The following is a 19,854-nucleotide window of genomic DNA, read 5'->3' on the forward strand; positions in this document are numbered from 1 at the left end:
AACTAGCTTATGAAAATTACCTAACATACTGAAACTTCTGGTCGTCTAAAATGCTTTTTTCTACTGAAAGGGCAGAACACAATTCAGCAGTATGAATTCTGAGGTTAGGAGGAAAACTACACAGAATTAGAGCGGGAGCTGAAGAGTACTTATGAAACTTCCACCTGAATTTTAAATATCCCTCTACAGGATCTAATGGATGTTGTCAAATTAAAAATAGACGCATATGCAAGGTTTTGTTCTATCTATTTTATTTACTCTTAAGATTTTAACACTGAATCTGGTAAAAGAAAGGCTCGTGTAAGGACAAGGAAACAAAAAAAGGAAAGCACTTGCCTCAGTTACTACAACGGTAGCTTTTACCGGGCACTAAAGTTACCACAACAGCAGGTAGCCATTCAAGTAGCTCACGATTAAAACCGAAGTCAATTCCTTCTTTAGAAAACTGTGAGCCAAACCAATTTGTCAGCAACTGGTATTGGGCAAAAGTACAGATTTCTATCTGCCCTAGTGAATAGCTAATTCAAGTTTGTTTTCTGGAAAAACACTAGTCTTAAAAGCCAAACACTTAAGAACACAGACAGACACTTGGCCAGCATCACACTGTGGCTTCCTTCCACACTTCATGAAGCTAATTGGAGGCCCGAGTCTGTTAGTGCTCTGCATGCATAATGGTTTTGTAGGCCATAAACATATGCTTCTTTCACATGTGTAGTCTTTCAGCATCAACGAGGAATGCTGGAGAAAGTGAACATCACAAACTTCATACTTACTGTAAGGGACACATTCATACTGGACTTCAAGATATTTGTATGTTCCAGGACAGGGATCAGGAAATACATCTGACCCAGTAACTACTATACACTGTGTTCGATTGTTGCACCTAGAAAACAAAACAAACCAAACTTGTGTAACGTAATCATTAGTTTGTTTTTAATAAAGAAATCTAAGACAGAACTGATTCATATTTTAAGCAACTAGTACCATAAAACAAAAAAATTCAACTGATATTAGGTTGCTCCACATTATTAAATACAGAGCCATAAAAATCTTATTTTATATTGTACTATTTCTTTATCACGGGCCACACTATATTTTCATTCAAAGCAAAAAGAAAGGAAGAGTTCTCTATTATTCTACTATACACCTAATTGGAATTTTTAGCATTTTCGACATGTACTAAGAAAAAAGTATATTTTGCATATTTAAGAACTAAAATAACAATTAAAAATGATACTATGGTTAAACAGAAACAGTCAGAAATTGAATAGCTTGGAAGTAAGTTCTGAGAACAATTAAAACAAAGAAGAAGCCAGGTTTTTAGGTTTATCCATTAAATCCAGTTTGTGTTACATTTTCTATTACAGGAACTTTCTGCACTCTTCCATAACAGATAGCAAGTTGACAGATCACACCTTCAGTGCTCTGGCTTGATCGATGACAGAACACATTTAGAGCAGTGAGCACAGTGCCTGGCACATATTGTGTCTAAGACTGTTCTTACTCCTGTCATGTTCATTGATTCCCCACATGCTTATACTAAATACAACATGACTATGAACCTAGGTTCTTTTAAATTAATACTCTCTGAAATAGAATGTTAAGGAGAAGAGCACTAACATGATGTCTAAGATGTCCTATTTATTATTTTATTTTTATGTTGTCACTTACTCATCAAGATTATTAGGATTAAGGCAGAATTTTAGGTAAGATGATACTTATTTAAGTTCTATGAATTTTTTCAAAATGATCTTTTTATAAGCTTTATAAAGGCAAGAACCATTTCCCTTTATAATTTGCCCTGATTACAACTCAACGGAATGTAATGTTTGCAGGATTTTATTATATTTTGAGATAGTGCATAAATTAAGAAGGCAAAGCAAGCAGAACAAGAGCATTATAACAAAATTTATTTAACAATCTGAATACCAAATATTCTTAGAGTGTGTAAAATAACTGGACTAAAAATGGCCGATAAAAAATGGAAAAAAAAAAAAACAACCCAGCTCCGTCTTTTTTTAGCATGACAACTAATGAAGACAGTGGAAGGAGATATGCATTAAAGAGGGGTAGGCATGCTAAGTCATGCAAACTTGCAGCCATTTCAACTCAAACCAGGCAGTTTCATCCTTGAAGAGCAGCAAGACCTGAAAACTCTTACAGGATCAAACAGGTAAGTTTCATAGGTCAAAGTATATTCAAAAACTTCAAACAAAAGTCCTAAATATTACATAAACTATAATACTGCTTGCACAGATATTAAACTAATAATAACTTTTATCACAATTCATCTAGAGTAGTGTATGCTATTTATTTTAAAAAACATACCACATAGAATAATTTTCAAAAGCACAGACAATGGAAATGGTGCAGTGTCACATTCTTAGGCAACATCATGTTTTACTTCCATTATCTGCATTTCTCTTAAACTGATTCAATCATTTGAAGAAATTTGTCAGTGGTTCTCCATTTAGTGTAAGTGAATTATTTTAACGTGAACCACATAACCAATTTCATATCTTAAAATTTTAAACAACTGATGAATTTAAGATTTGTCAATACATCAGTATCTAATGTTTCATATTTTCTTCTTTCTTAAATTTTACAACAATAAGAGAGTTCCCCACTTTGTTCTTGATCTTCCAGGAATCCTCACCCACTACCTGGTCCTTTCCTTCCTTATACTGACTTATACCTCCAAGGATCCTCCCGTTTTCTCACTCCCATACCTATCAGAAACAGGCAAATCTAAACTCCTGCGACTTAACATCCCTGTTATATATTCCCTTAGTGTGCCTTTTACAGCTACTCGACAAAACCCTGCCATGTTTTCGGGAAAACATGGCCAGAGTAAAGGAGCTGCACTCAAGGTTGAAATAGACCAAGACTGTGAAGGATTCTGGACCAGAGTGAAAGAGGGTATAGCCCAAAGGATTTAGGAATTCACATCATAGAATAAATAAATAAATAAATAAATAACCCATGCATGTGTTCTTTTTCTCTCTCTCTAAAATAAATAAATACATCTTTTAAAAAATAAAGAATATATCGACAATTATCCATCTCCCCCCTGATGATCAGATAAATAAATATGAATATAATATGGGATCAAAAATGTCTTTTATTTGGGGCACCTGGGTGCCTCAGTTGGTTGAGCATCTGCCTTTGGCTCAGGTCATGCCCTTTCCCCCTGTTCATGCTCTCTTTCTCTCTCATTCTCTCTCTGAAAAAAATTAAACTCTTTAAAAAATCTCTTTGGGGCGCCTGGGTGGCTCAGTTGGTTGAGCAACTGCCTTCGGCTCAGGTCACGGTCCTGGAGTCCTGGGATCGAGTCCCACATCGGGCTCCCAGCTCCATGGGGAGTCTGCTTCTCCCTCTGACCTTCTCGCCTCTCATGTTCTCTCTCACTGTCTCTCTCTCAAATAAATAAATAAAATCTTTAAAAAATATCTTTTATTTCATACATTTCAATGCCACAGGATGTCTGCAAGAGGTATACAAGGGGTAAGATTTCCTTCTTCCACTATATTTTAAGAGAGACCAACACCATAAAATGAAGAATAACTATTCATATTTACTTTCTCTGAACTTTTTTGCATTAGTCATCTGACCACAAATACAAGTTCAAATGAATGTCAAACGCAATTACCAAAGTTTATATCAACCATATGATTTTTATGTCTTTTAATAATCACACTGTACAAAACATTTATTTTATGAAAGCAGAAAGTGTTACAGGGTTATAATCTTAAGTAAAATGAAGGTAAGAAGACTTAACGGAGTTCCTGAAAAAAAAATTATAAAGATTTCTAGAATTCAAAGCTTCCCAAGATATCAAAAATATTCTTTTTATATATGGGAAATACTAGAACTTGATCTTGAGGAAAAAAAAAATGGAACTGGGGGCTAAAACAAGACCGGCAAGAGAAACGCAATTGTAAAAAGAATAAGACTATCAGATTTGCATACCAGTATCATGGGAAAGAATACCTAAGCTTTTGGAGAACAAAGTGATGGAAATAAAATACAATTATATACATTCATTTATGAATGAAGAAGTGAGAACCTGAAGTTTTCAAATTCAGTAAGTGTGGGGACACAAGGGGAAAGAAAATACCAAATAAGAGCTGTTAAGACTGAGAAAAATCTGAAAATTCCTTAGCCAGTATATGGTTAGTAAGATTGTAAAGCTATAAACGACTCTCATTTAAGAAGATAGGGAAAGAGAAAGCAATTAGCCACAGAAGCAAAGTAAATTCTCACCAACTGCTCTGCTTCAAGTTTTCATTCTAATGAAAATGAAAGGTACAACTAAGCCAAGAAAAGAAGGCCTTCAGTTGCTTGTGTTCTCAGTCCTGGGCATAGTTCCTGGCTTAATTTTCTCCCTCTTCCCCCACAGAAAAAGATTTATCTATTAATTGTTAGATTATCGGCATATTTTGGTAATATTATATGGATTCATTGTTAAAAATCTATACTTTTCTTAAACGTTAAGCATAAAAAATTAAGTATGAATGAAAACAAGGCAGAAGAATACGGTTTTTTAAATAGGTGCATCTCATTTACACTCATTTTTAATAACAGAAGGAAGATATAATCTTTTTCTAAATATTTGCTAGCTAATGAAAATTTCTAACACTAAATAAATCTGGATATAAAACTTTTGACAATCTGTGAAATTACACCATGCTTCCTAGGAGAATGTCATTAAAAATAGTAACAACAAAAAAGATCCACTCTAATCACTGTAAATTTTTCTATATTCAACCTATGACTTCTTTATTAAAACAAATTTTAATAAGGTGGTTCAACTACAGGAAGAAAATAATCGTTTTTAGAACTCGAGGGCATAAAGGCAACCCTTGCAAATAATGTCTAAGCAATCTCTGGGGTATAATGTATGCTTTAACACAAACTAGTAGATAAATGTTGACGTACCTAATAGGCACTCAGTCTCAAAGTCTAAGCATTTAATCATTTTTAATACTTAAGCACATTTCCAAAAATTTCCCAAAGCTGGCATGTACAGACAAAAGGCTTATTACTTCACATCACTGTGTTAAAACCACTATTAAAAAGATCACCTATATATTATTTCTACACATTATTTTAGGTTGTAACTTTCTATCATTTTAAATATTTTTTCTACTGATTTTCTTACTAATCTAAAATACACAGAGTACAACACTCATCCTGAGAATTCCACATGTTCACTAAAATAAATCCAATAATAAATGCTTTGTAACATTATCAAATTCAAACACCAGAAGAAAAGTATTATTTCTGATATTAATATTCGTAAAACTTACATTTTAATCATAAAACCCATCATCTACAATGATGAAAATCCTAAATCCTACTTTATAGGTCAAAAAGCTGCTTTAAATGGAGCAAAAAACCTGAATTTTAAAAATTAGCTTAAAACTAATTTATGCAAGTCTTTCTACTTTAAATGGAAAAAAATATTCTACTTAGGAATGAAACCAAATGTACATCTCAAGAGCTGATGAAAATAAAACTACATAATTTTGGAGATTAGTACCTATTGGTTTTACATCCTTTGCATAAGGGAATGACAATACCTTTGTTTCTCAGCAAAATTCAGAGTATGATATTTAAAGTCATTGATAATGTCTAGGTTTGTGCATAATATATAATAGAAAAATACTTTACAAAATATCTAATGACTCTCTTAACAATCACAATGAGCATACAGTAAAAGTTGAAAGTATTAAAGCTGTGTATCTATCTTCCAGATGCAATCAATATTCTCAGGTTTCAATATTAACTTTTAAGTCATCCACAGTCATTTTTGAAATTAAGTTAAACGTTGCCACCAAAATGTATAATTGATGAAAAGGCAATTTATAAATGTGTATTATCATTAATTTACATATGTATATGGAAATTACCTTAGAAATTGTCATGCACAAATTAGCAGTACTTTGAAGAAACATTATCTTTTTTTATTTTGGGGACGGTACTGATTCATCACTAATGAAATATTAATAATGCAAACAAACTATTAATATGTTGCTTTTCCTTCATCTTTTAAAAGTGTAAATGAAAGAAAGCTCAATGCACACATTACTTATAATCTGAAAATAAACTATATAAGAATAACAATATAGAGTACCATTTGACTTTGTTCAGAAGCAAAATCATTTGCTATTAGGGAAAATTAGTGTTTAAAAGCAGACAATTTAGAGTCAGAAAAAACTGGGGTTTCTATTCCAGTCTGTTTGTTGCCTTTACTAGGAGCCCCTACGTAATGTAGTAAAGCTTACAACCTTCTTTCGAAGTTTATCTCTAAGGTTAGATGGGATAATGCAGGCGAACTCTTTGCACAATGCAACAAAAATGAAATACCAAAAATATCAATAATAAGTACTCCCTTACATAAGGTGGACATAGATTTGCAAACCTGAGGGGGATCTGACTAGGGGCAGAATATGTTTTATTGTTCCAGAGTAGTTCCTATCCTGTGCATAAGATTTCCTATGTACAGTTTTAAAAACAGGCCAACTATTCATGCAAATTTGTTTCCTTTCCAATCCTAACCTTAGATTGTACAATGCCCAGCAAATTGCTTTTACTCTTCTTCTGATTATCTTATGCTCATTATTACACTTTACCAAGTGCAAAGTATGGAGATGAGATTCCATGTGTAATCTATTGTGAGAGGTGTTTTAATCAATAGTCTTGTTCTGCTGATTAAGCAGGGGCTTCTGTTTTGGGAAGATAACATTAGTTTTTCCAGTCATGCTCCAAAAACCATTGGGAATCTTCAGCAGATCATTAGATATGCTACAATAAAGCTTTGGTACATTCTCTTTTCTTCCTTAAATTACTTCTCCACTGTCCCATCATTCCCTGTCTCCATGGCACTGCATTATTATTGCATCTCCCCTGAAACTTGCACTACAGCTATGTCTCCAGGCCATAGGACGCCATTTTCAATTGAAGCTTCTGCTTGAAAATATAAATTAAGAAAATTTCATTATCTCCTGCCAGGGGCCATTATTCACCACAGTTCTAAGGAAGATTAAAAATGCAAAATCTACCGACTTGAACAAATACTCCAGCATTCAACAGAAAAGCTCATGACAGAAACTAAAAATTAATGTTTGCGTAAATTTGGAGTCACCCTCTAGAATTAGTCCAATTCTTTACTGAGCCTGTAGGTTCAGTGAAGATTGCTTCCACAATTTCAGTTTCTTCATGGCATCTGTTACTTTTAAAATTCAATTATAAAATACTAGCAATAACGGGTCTGTTTTCTTTCCTGAGTAATCTTCTACCTCAGTTAAAACTGCTCACTTTTTTGGAAACAAACAACATGTTTTCAAGGTACCAGGGTATAATGTAATGACACTCCTTTCCAAAGTGCCATATATAAGCAGAACATTCACAAGAGTACCCTGGAAGAGTTTAAACCACATACACATGGGGGATAATTTCTTCTTAATGAACCCAACATCTATAGTTGAATTACTGCAACTGAATCCATTCTCTCATAATAAATAGGAATGATATTAATTCCTGAGTCTCAATTACTAAAACCATAACAAAAACTAAACAAACCTATTGTATGTCTGTAAGTAAATTTTATTCTACTCAAATAAACCAGTTTAAAAAAAATTAGAAAAGTTACCTCAAAGGGCAAACATAAAAAGAAACAAAAGAAAAAGGATATTGTCAACCTCTACATTTTTATTGGAGGTGATTATATGCCTGGCACATAACAGAGATTCAGTAATTGTTTTTGAATGAATGAAATAAATGATGAGTAGTTAGCCTGGCTATTTCTGTTTATAAATAAACACAGTTAGTAGAAAATAAATACCAGACATCCAATTCTGCTTCAATCAGCTGTACCTGATTCTCAGAGAATTCTGTCAATTTGGACATAATTTTGTATCATGAAAGCCAATGATACAGCACTTAGGAGAGAGACTATTTAAAGACAGAGGAAAAAAGTACACTTTAAACTTCCAAATCACTTCAAACACTAACAATTCCAAATGACCAAGAACGAATGTACAGTACTCTAGGCACTAGAACTCTTGACCTTCTGAGTCCAAATTAAGAATAAATTTTTACACATATAGCAGGTGACCTTAAAATACGAATAGGTAAGATCTAATGAGAATAGATTTATTCAAGGAAAGTAATCAAACCGAGGGGATAAAAAGAAGCTATGTTCCAAGATAAAAGGCGACAATGAACAACACAAATCAAAGAGGGAAACTGAGGCGAATATCACATCAAACCTCTTCTTTTCTTATTGTATAATGCTTTTTTAGTATCTAAACTTCTATTCTGTAGAGCTAAGAAAAGTGGGTCCCGTTTTCTTTAAATATTTATTAATGATGATTTGTGAGCCTAACTAATTGCTAGGTAAACATAACATTAGGAAGCTAAATGGTGTGTAATTATTATGGAAAAAGAAGAGGTGTTCTGTAGTAATGTTCCCATTTGTCACATAACTATGTTCTCATAATTTATTTAGTAACTTGTGCATTCTTGTAGATTTCAATCCATCATATAGTATTTAATTGTTAGGCATGTTAAGACATTATACTCAAAGCATTACAGAATATGTGTTGGTTGAAGTATTTTGAAATCACTGAAACGAAGCTAAATTACAGAAAAAAAGTTACTAGTAGAATCTCTAGGAAAATATTCTTGAATATTGGTACACGACATGAATACATAATTTGGAAAAAATAACAATTTCTGTTCTGTTCAGTTTCCAATATGCTGGTGTTTTCAAAATTTTTAAATACCAATCTGATTCCCAAAAAACTAACCGTGATTACATCTCTGCAACTGTATTTAAAAGAAAAAGGTATAGAAAAAGGCAATTGATTAATTAAGTAACCAAGAGCAAAAACACAAAGTAAAGTTCTTTCAGTACTATCAATACATAAACGTAAACCTAGTTGGCTGTAAAAGTGTACAGTACACAACAGAAATAGAAAGTCAAAATAATTAAATATCAGATAACCCACAGCAAGTGAACAAAAGCTTTCACAGTCAAATCCTGTTTAAGCCCATGTCTAAAATATTTTCATTCCATTTTTCAGTATATTAAAAACAGGAATAACATAAAGGTGATACCTTCCACAATCATTTTGTGTCTGAATAAAATGTTAGGAATTATAACCAGTTTGCATACTTCATTATTTGCAAGTTAAATGTGCATCTGAGAAACTTAATAATCCTCAGAAATTCCACATTAATTACTAAAATAAGCATTTGAAATGGCAATGCTGATTTGCTTAAAAACAACTTACTATGTTTTAGAAACCTCTGAAATTCCTTGCAGTTTTTACTGGACCTTGGGGTCAGTTTAATGCAAATTAGGCTTGACTCATTCAGAGCCTTATTAATCCAGTACAAAATCTCTTGTTTGCAGAAATGCACATTCAACATAAATGTGCTTGCTTTTATTAGCAAAATAAGAAGTATTTATTTACAAAGCATGCCACTGAGACTAAGTTTCATTCACAGGGTCATCAGGTCTAACTACTTAATGAAAAGAGTAAGATAATTTAAGTCAGGATAAACTATAAAATTTTGGAATACTTAAAAAATATAGCTTCTGTGTCCAAATTTTCAAGACCTCTGCTTTTAATAATTCAAAAAATTATTATGACCTGTATCAATTAAGAACAATTATTTATAAAAATGTTAACCTACTACAGTTTGCATTTGCAGAAACTATCACATTTTTAACAAGGGAAATGGGAAATCACTTTGGGATGCCCTAGTTAGATTAAATTAGCAAGAAACTTGTTACCAGACCATATAAAAGACACAGCGTAATAAGACATGACCTTGCTGAGCCTTGGAGCCAATCTGTGATGTTTTTCCTTTCTATAACCCTTGCTAATTATCTGCAAAGTTGCAGACCCTTTTGTCGTGGGTTATTTTTCTTCAAATTGTGAGGGGATTTTTGGTTTCTAAATATTTAATTAGTCTTGTTATGATACGAGAATTGTTGTACATGCCAAGCATTTTGATTTTCATACTCTATTCCTTCTAATTATCCTCAGATTTAGATTGGTCATCCCAAATCTTTTTCTTTTGTAATTATTTACTTCTTAAAGATCATTCGGTGAAGAAATATTTCCACCCTTATGGCTCTTCTTTTTCACAAATGGCTTTTCTGGTCCGTTAATTACCCGCTCAGAGGATTAGAGTTTGAAATAATGCAAAAGAACCTGCAACTAAAAGGAGTTTTAGAGGACAACACTGAGTAAACTAGATTTTTGTCTTTGCAATTTTAAATTCACCTTAAAAGATTATTCCCTTGGTTTGGATGTGATTTTGAAAAACAAGAAAATTATGCCATAAATACATTTTTCTGCCTCCCAAGATGTTTGATGGGGCATCATTTGGTCAGCATTGTAGATCTCTGCATATAGAATAAAGGAGTATCTAATCTAATTGATGGCTAATATAATTTCGGCTTTTACAGACCTCACTTTGATTACAGCACAGCCAACAAATGTTCACAGAACTCCTATACAAATCAAACGGCAAGCAAAGAAATAAAATCACAAGACTTGATAGCATGACTTTTAAAAAATTTCCATCTATAAAAAACTTAAGACTAAATACAACTTTTTGCTGAAGTATTTAAATGACTCAGAAGTATTTCATTTTTTATTAAAATGACCATATTCTACTCTACATGCCTGGGTTTTGTTTTTTGATCAAGAGGCAAGAAAGCACTGCTATTCTTTACCCGAAGTGAATTCTTTTGGCATAAAATCTTTTTCATATTTCACTACTATTATTTTCTCATAAAAAATCTTCAATTAAATATACTTTTCTTGTATAGTTTTTATATTAATTTATTTTCCTCATGCAACTTATGGAATATTTAGTAATAAAATATGTGGCATAGTTTATAAACAAAAATATAGGAGGGCCTTGCATAAAAGGGGATGCAAAAGCATGAGTGAGCAGTGTCTTAATAATAGGATTTGAATCAATAAATCAATAAATTAATAAACGAATGAATTAATTCAGGGAAAATGCTTCGTCAACATTTCCCCAAAGGGTCAAGAAAGTGAAAACACTCATTCCAAAAATAAAGTGCTACATAATTAATCTAAAAGTTATGAACATGCTTCTATTAGTTATCTTTTTAATTTTGCACCCATAAAAACTGTTATCTGTGTTTTCTTTATGTTGTTCTTGTTCATCTAGAAAGATGCATCAGAACAGAATTCTCACAAAAATAACTATCTGTATATACTTCTTTGAACTATTTTCTTCTTAACAAGAAGACCATTGGAAAGACCTTAAGTCTCTGAGGTAGAACATTTCTAGAACTGAGGACAATAGGCTACTAGTTTGCTAAACTTTTGTTTTCCATCTTTCAGTCGTGCCTCTATGCAAGTCGTTGCCATGTACTTCAGTGTGAGGGAGACACACACATTTGCAGGAAGTATCTAAGAAGTATCTAAGGTGGAGGTGTAAAGAAAGCCAGCACATCAACGATGCAGGTCAACAGTATTATATTCATCCCTGATTAACGGCACCTGAAGTGATCTTTGTCTCTCTCCCTATAGCAGGAATGGTCTATGTAACTAATTTGGCAATTAATCACATTCTGCTTTGTGGCATCTCTTGTATATTTTGCATTTTAGCTTTTATTTAACTCAGCAAGTACCTTGCATGTTTCGAATTAACTGGTAAACTTCTCAAGTTCTTGTTTACATTCTTTCCCAAATACCCCCTAAGAGTGCCAGGCACTTATTTGCATCAGGTTTCCAGGTCTCATTCAATGCCCTATTATTAGCTCTCCAGCTTCTTTTAAATCCATCAGAATGCCTAGTCCTGTTAACAGCAGAAAGTACTCACTCAATAAATACTTTCTATATCAGAATTCTCGTTCCTCTATTATTTTATGAAGGGTTTATTTTTTTTAAATCAAAGAGACAACTCAAAATATTCCTGTTGATAGATACCACTTGTCATTTCTTTAATAAAAAGGTAGGAATTTTGTATAGATGTTTACTTAACTTTCTGTAAGACAAGAGATGAAAATTAATACAGACAAAAAGCTGGAACCATAGAATCTTGGGTTAGTCTCAGCAGTAGAGCAGGTGTAGAAAGCTAAAAACAATGCTTAATATCTATAATCTGAATATAAATAATCAAATTCATTAGAGGCTCTTTATAAAGAGGTGGATACTGTGTGGTTCATACACTCTCTAAATTAATGCAGTCTCACCTGACTGATAAAAAATATGGCAAATTTCACTGGCTTACTTATGATAAATCAGAAGTAATCTTTAATCATGACAAAATATTCATAATCTAATCCTTTTATCAAATTGACTATCACTGCAGGAGTCTCATGTGTTTGCACAATTAAAAACCCCATGTTAGCTGTATATAATAAGGCATTACATTTGATGCAAATCCTTTTCTATTGAAATAAGTGCCAAGCTGACAGCAGGAAGTAGCTGATAAGAAAGCAACAAGGCATTGCTCATGGCATTCTCGATAACTGAACACCTACTCATAAGCATTCAGTCTTCAGCATATTAACCCAAGTGCTCTTAAAAAAAAAAAGCGCACAGATCAAGGGAAGTGTCCTCTTACTACATCTCAGTCTCAAAGGCAAGAAATTATCAAACAATAAACAAATGACAGATAGGTAGAGATAGAAAGTAGACAAATAGGAAGGAAGGAATGGAGGGAGGGAGAGAGAAGGGGAGGAAGGAAATGAAAATTTTATATCCACCTGTGATTCTGGCACTAGAAACAGCAATGTAAGACATATGCTGCTATAGTCTAGATATAGAAATACCTACAATTTTAAAAGTATAGAAATACCCTAAATATACCACATCCAAACAATATGCAGAAGGAAATTAACAATGAATATGAAATTATGCATTATAGTTCTCTGCCATAAAAAGGGTGAACTCACTTGCTGAATTAATAAAGGATCTAAAGCCCTAGTGTCATTTTCCATATTCACATTACAAGGTTAAAAATAATTTTTAAAATATATTTTATAGAATTTTGAGAAACATGAAGAACACAATCTTTGAAAGATCCTTCCTTCCTTAGCCTAAGTACAAGAAAAGAATTTACAGTGCCCCAAAAGAAGAAAGCTATGAGATGCTCCATGGTATAGGAAGTTTGAAAGGGTGAGGTCAGAAGTTGAATAACTCCCTAAAACAGACCTTATTCAGCATTCCCTCAACATATAGCACATCTTCCTACCTCAGGACATTACTCATCACTTTCCCTTCTCCATCAGTTTTTAGTAGTCTATTGTACTGAGAGATTTGGTATCATACTTATTTCTGCACACATCTCATCTTCATCACCAGACTACATCTTTGAGGGGCTCATGCCTGCTTTAAGAATCTCTGACAACATGCAGTGCATAATGCTGTGACTTATTCCACAATTTATTAACTCCATAAACATCTGTCTGTAGACTTACAAATATATATCCTTATCAGTTGTTCATAAATACCATTACAGAGTTTGGCACATTCGCTTGTATATCATATAGCTCAGGAATTATCTGGGAGCATCAGTCAATGAATGAAAGATAAAATATAATTTTCAGAAGTATAGTTCCATACGCATATGACAGAAACCAAATTAAAACTTTCCTGATTTACATGGTTTGTGTAGGTTTTTAAAAACAAAGAAGGCAGACGCTTCCATTCCATGTTATACTCCTAGCCCGAATTAGCTTCATATCAGTAACTTGTCTGAAAGGCTCAGTTCATCGTGACCTATAAAATGTTAGACTCAAGAGCTTTTAATACCACTAACACCATGTACAGGCTTGGGAGTACAGGGCTGTGTGCTGTGAAGCAGCAACATCACTCCTCTGAAAGCGGACATGCCGTCTTAGGCCACAGATATAAACAGGGGAGCATAGTCAATAATGAATGTCTAGGAAACCATCTTTATCACTGCAGACTAAAGACACAATGTATACCTTATTACATTGTACATATTAAGATCTATGAAGCTATTTAAAATTTGTTACAAATCTTATAAAAGTTATAGAGATATGTAATATTATCTTAATTTAGTAAACTGCATTTGAGGTTGTGTAATTCATAGCTAGGGAGTGTTAGAATTATTTTTATTTGCAAAAAAAAATTCTAATCCTTAAAGTTCTACACTTAACACATAACATTACAGATTTTATGTTAGGAATCATAGTCAATTTACTAAGTGTATTTGATATCACTATTAAGAAAAAGAAACACTAGAAAAGCTTGCTACTATTCTTATCTTTGACCCTTCAACTTTTCCATTTCAATAACCTCATTAATGTCAAAATGCCATGAGAATGTTGGCCCACTTTTAAATCTCTACAGCCTGGGCAAGGCAAAATCTTTTGAGTTCAATCAGGAGTGCTTTCTTTCTGCATTCAGCTAAAAAGCATAATAATACCACAAAGGTCAGAATATTACCTTTATTAAAGAAAAAGGATCACATGACAAAGATAAAATGCCATCTGTAGACCTGAATTGGGTAATGGGGGGGGGGGGGGTTTACAGGGGTTGTGGGGAGTAAAACTATTTTAGTTTTTAATTGCTGTATTCCTACAATGTGTGTACCCAGTCCCACTGACAGGACTTGTTTTTATATTTATTAGTAGTACCTTTCTTAGGTTAGGTAACATGGGAAGCACAATCGGAGGTGGAGATCTCTGGAAGGCTTACTGTACTCTTGGAACTATCAGGGAAGCAGAATTGGATAGAGTCTAATGTGGCTGCAACAAAGGCGCCACAAATTCCTTAGGGAGGGAGCTCTGGAGTTAGGAAAGTGCCCTTCAGAGCTGTCTCAAAATGAAGCAAAGGATGAGGAGGCCAAGCCTTTGTACTTTGGCAATCAGTGAGGGCTGTCTCCGGGGAGAAGGGTTTCAGATCCCTTTAGCCCAAGGCAGTCTTGGACGGGGACTCACTGGGAGTCCAACAGCAGGCTGGGGGAAAGATTGGCCGGTCCTGAATGGGGAATCTGAGGGCACACCACAACATCCACTACCACACCGTTATTGTAAAGAGTTTAATGAACTGTTTTCAAAAACAGTTCTTTTAATGATACTTCTCATTTTCACAGATTTTATTGCATTTCATCTTCTTGTACACCCTGACATGTCAATCCTGTTTACTAAGCGATATTCAATGGGTTTCCTATAGAGCAATGAACCTTAACAGGCAGCTTTTAATTGGCCCACATAGGCAACCGCATTACTATTAATTCCACAGCTACCGCAAAAATAAAACCATTGCTTCTCAAACTCTAGAGCAATTAGACCTCTCGGCTATTTGGCTAACTCTGCTTCATGATACCCAATGCAGTTAATTATATTTTTTGATGTTAATAGTCTCTGTCAGTTTCAAGCATAACTTCTCTTTGATGAATATTTAAATTATATTTGAATAAAAAAATAATCTTGGTTACATTTCATATTCAGTAATCATCACAGCTTAATAAAGGTCTACTCGTCAAGGGTTGAAATAAATGGCAATGCACATATAAAGGTCTCAAATCAACTTATCGGATAATGTATTTGTAATGACCACTATTTATCTTTCTGTCTAACATACCTGTTTATACACATTTTCAAATAGCATAGTCTCATTCACCTAACAACCCACTAACAGATTTCAAAAGTTACTTATAAACATTTTTAAAATTATATCTACAGAAATCCATGGATTAACAATGAGAACAACTTAGGACTGTCATAATATAATATAATGTAGGGAAAAAACCCCACAAATTATAACATATCCTAGCAAAATCGGCATACTTTCTCTTGCCTCTTCTTACTACATTGTTTTCGCAAGTTTCAAGACTAAGAAAAATAAAAAGGTTTGATTTACTAAAACGTTTTTTGATTATGGATCTTATAGAAACCCATGAAATAATTACTAAAGAAAAGTAACTTAAAAATATATTTTTTTTTCTCCATATAAAGGCTATAATAGGACTGTGGGATGAGGGCAAAGGAAACTTCCAGAATTGGGGAATGGGGAGAATGGAGAAAAGTATAAAAGCAAAGCCTATTAGTACAATTTCTTAAAAATTTGTTTAAACCACATTTAGTTTAAAACTCTCTTCATTTAGGGACGCCTGGGTGGCTCAGTTGGTTAAGCAGCTGCCTTCGGTTCAGGTCATGATCCCAGCGTCCTGGGATCGAGTCCCACATCGGGCTCCTTGCTCCGCAGGGAACCTGCTTCTCCCTCTGACTCTGCCTGCCACTCTGTCTGCCTGTGCTCGCTCTCGCTCGCTCTCTCTCTGACAAATAAATAAATAAAATCTTTAAAAAAAAAAAAACAACTCTCTTCGTTTAGCCTACATCATAATAGAAAGGTTTTATATAAAACATTTATTATCTTATCTACTTAATATCCCTTAATAAATTTATTTGTTTTTAATTTTTCACATTTTCATCCCAAATTCTAAATCTTTAGCCTATAATGTAGACACAATGAAATAAAATAAAAAAGATACAATGAAATGTCCTGAAATGCATACATCAAGCTGTGAATGTCAAGTAGAACACTGCCAATTTCTCAAAATCAACATATTATAAATAAAAATGGTAGGGGTAGATTCAAGTTTTGTGAGGTCCAAAGCTCAAATTAAGGTGTACCACTTTAACGAAATAAACAAACAGAAAAATTACACGTAGAAAATTAGGTACCAAAGTGAATAGTTATTTAGGAAAAGAAAAAAATCACAAAACAACCGTGTATCACAAGCAACAAAATCCAGAGACCTGAAATAACATTTTGATAAATTAATTGCCGGCATTCCTTTATGACATTTTCCTTAGTAATTTTTTTTTTTTAAAAGGATCTTTTTTTTTTTTTTTTAAAGATTTTATTTATTTATTTGACAGAGAGAGATCACAAGTAGGCAGAGAGGCAGGCTGAGAGAGAGAGAGAGAGAGGAGGAAACAGGCTCCCCGCTGAGCAGAGAGCCCGATGCGGGACTCGATCCCAGGACCCCGAGATCATGACCTGAGCCGAAGGCAGCGGCTTAACCCACTGAGCCACCCAGGCGCCCTCCTTAGTAATTTTTTAACCACAAATCCTACCATTGTCTCATACATAACAATTTCACAAATTCACTTTCTATAATTTTGGTTTTCCTCTAGAACAGCTGCTCAGAATTTGTTATTTATTACTGATGATTTGGATACATAAAGTGAATGAATGCCTACAAGGTCACGGGGGCTTGTGTTTGTTGAACTGCTACAGCCTATGCCCCATGAATACTGGTATCCTGGTAAATTCTATTTTATCTGATACTCACTGAAAAACAGAACAATATGTTGTCTTTATAATTTTAAGTGCTATACCTGAAATGGTGTCCATGTACTCCCCCAAGAATACATAGGAGAGAACTTCTGTTTTGATTAGTTATATATAAGAACCAAATCCCCCACTTACTGTTTAACACAATTAATAACTGAAAAGATTCCACAGACTAGCTTCTGGCTCCCTACATTTCAAACATTATTTCTTCTCCACTTGCCACATATTTCAGGTGCCATAGGACACATTCAAATTGTAATATGACATCTGGCCTTGCACATTTATGTCACAATCAGTAAGGCAATATAATGAATAATAGGAGTAATTCTAGAGGCCATTTCTTCTCCAGAACAGCTAGCAATAACTAAACTGTACATGAGTGTCTGCAGAAACATAAAAATACCTCACTGAATCCAAACTGAATTTATCACCAACTGAACCTCGACTTAACAGAATCCTGGTAGCTTTTGGCTACTCCTAAGTGACCATAAATGAGGAGAAGTGTAACAGAGAAGAAGTCAGAGAATGAAACCAAACCCTTAAAAGATTGTGTTTAAATATCATACTTCAGCAAACTTTACAAAAACATACGATCCTTTGAGCACACTGGTAGGGGCCCCAGCAGTGTCTTAGAAGAGCCTGGCAACTGAACGGCTCTAACATTTAAGATTCTTTAGCTTCATGGTAAATCCAATTTTAGGAACAGTAGTATTTTCACAAATTACAGGCGAGCTCAATAACAATGACAGATCTCTGGTCTGAAAGAAATGAACAGAAAGACCACTGCTTGGGCACCAGGGTGGCTCAGTTGGTTGAGCGTCCAGCTCTTGGTTTCAGCTCAAGTCAGAATCCTGGGGTTGTGGGATCTAGCCCTAAGTCAGGCTCTGCACTCAGAGAGGAGTATGCCCGTTCCTCTCGCTCTCAAACAAATAAATAAATCTTAAAAAATAAATAAATAAATAAAATAAAAGACCACTGCTATAATCTCAAGACAGCTTATACAGAGTAACTATCATTTCAGACACTCTAAGGCCTGGGGAGTGTTGTTTATGTGAGTTCTAAAATCATGTCTGTGTTGGCTGTATATGACGTGAAGAATATTGGGAAAACGGGGAAATGCATTAAACAATAAACTTGACTGATTTATATGAAATTTATCAAGACTACAGAATCGTTCACTTCATTTCTTCAAAACCTGATTTTTCCTAGAAACACCAGAAATATTAGGTCCAAACCTACTGTGGAATAGCAAGCAGCATTAAGAACTATAACTAAATTGCTTTATTTGTAAAAGTAAAAAGTAAAAAGAACAGGTCTTTAAAACCTCTAAGACAGATAAATCTGTAATGCTATCAGAAACCTAATTAACCACAATAATTTTCTTTAGACTACATACAGAGTAGTATATTGATACCAGTGTTTTTTGTTACCGCTGCTATTGTTAATATGGTCCAGGTATAATTTCATTATATGATATATAGAAAAATTAGTAAGCCCATAATAAATGACAGCTGAGCTCTTTTGAAATAATTCAATATCAAATATTTTTCTCTATATATTTGATAAAATTAGCCATTAGAATATATTATAAATGATATTGATTCACAATTGCTACCTGCTTTTGAGTGGCAAAGCAGAATTCCTCATCTCCTACTAAGAAAATAAAGTAAGGATTTGGAATAAAACAAAGACTAAGGATTTTTTTTCTCTACCAAATAACATGTAAGTTTTTCTCTTTTTCTTACTTAGGAATTTCAATAAAATAAAAAAGAAAGTTAGAATGGAAGATTCTCATTTTCACTCAAAATTGTATTTTATTCTCATTTATTGCATAATAAAATATATTAAATAATCAACAGTGTATTTTCAGGCAGTGAATTTTTGTCAAAGTCTTTATGAATACATGTATTAATTTCCTGGTAATAAACATGCTGTTAAGAAGTTGCACTACATACAAAAAACAACTCCAAATTCTTAAGTGAAGTTAAAATTCGCAGTTTATTTTTATAATGGTAGAAAATACATATTACATTGCACTTCAGTAGCATTTTGCTATGACATTTTGGTGGGGAGTGGTAAGAGAAAGCCAAAAAAAAAGAAAAAACAGTGACTATGTATTGATTTGAAAATCTACTAAAATATCATTTCTATTCTCTATAATTGACCAAGTATCTATTTTTTGTTTAAAGTATGGCTTTTTTAAAAAAGACGCTATATGACACTAGTAATATGCCATCAGAGAACAGCTATACACTAAAAAAAAAAATCACACCGTACAAAACAAAGTACTCATCGGGTATTTGAAGCTAGTCTAATGTAAGCAGATACAGTGTGCTTTCATTTAGTTATTTAACATTGATTATGTAGTACATTTAGGTAATATAACACTAAACTGGACTTCGTTTCTGTCAATTAACATAATTAATGTTTAAACTGACTTTGTAAATAGAAACCGATATTTTAGTGTGATGAAGTCAGGAATGTTCTGAGTAAAAACTACAAGGTATATGACATTGTA

The 19,854-nt window shown here is 33.5% G+C and overlaps 1 protein-coding gene across 17 annotated transcripts in view; it reads right to left on the reverse strand.

Annotated features, from left to right (window-relative positions):
• Nucleotides 1-19,854, reverse strand: part of ADGRL2 (adhesion G protein-coupled receptor L2) — a 508,892-nt gene that overhangs the window by 55,726 nt on the left and 433,312 nt on the right. For all 17 annotated transcript variants that reach the window (XM_032360956.1, XM_032360954.1, XM_032360955.1 and 14 more), the window contains one exon: nt 774-883. In XM_032360956.1, the coding sequence (XP_032216847.1) occupies nt 774-883 (110 nt within the window). The remainder of the gene's footprint in view (nt 1-773; nt 884-19,854) is intronic.

The sequence above is a fragment of the Mustela erminea genome, chromosome 10 (assembly GCF_009829155.1).
Source record: "Mustela erminea isolate mMusErm1 chromosome 10, mMusErm1.Pri, whole genome shotgun sequence".
Lineage (NCBI taxonomy): Eukaryota > Metazoa > Chordata > Mammalia > Carnivora > Mustelidae > Mustela > Mustela erminea.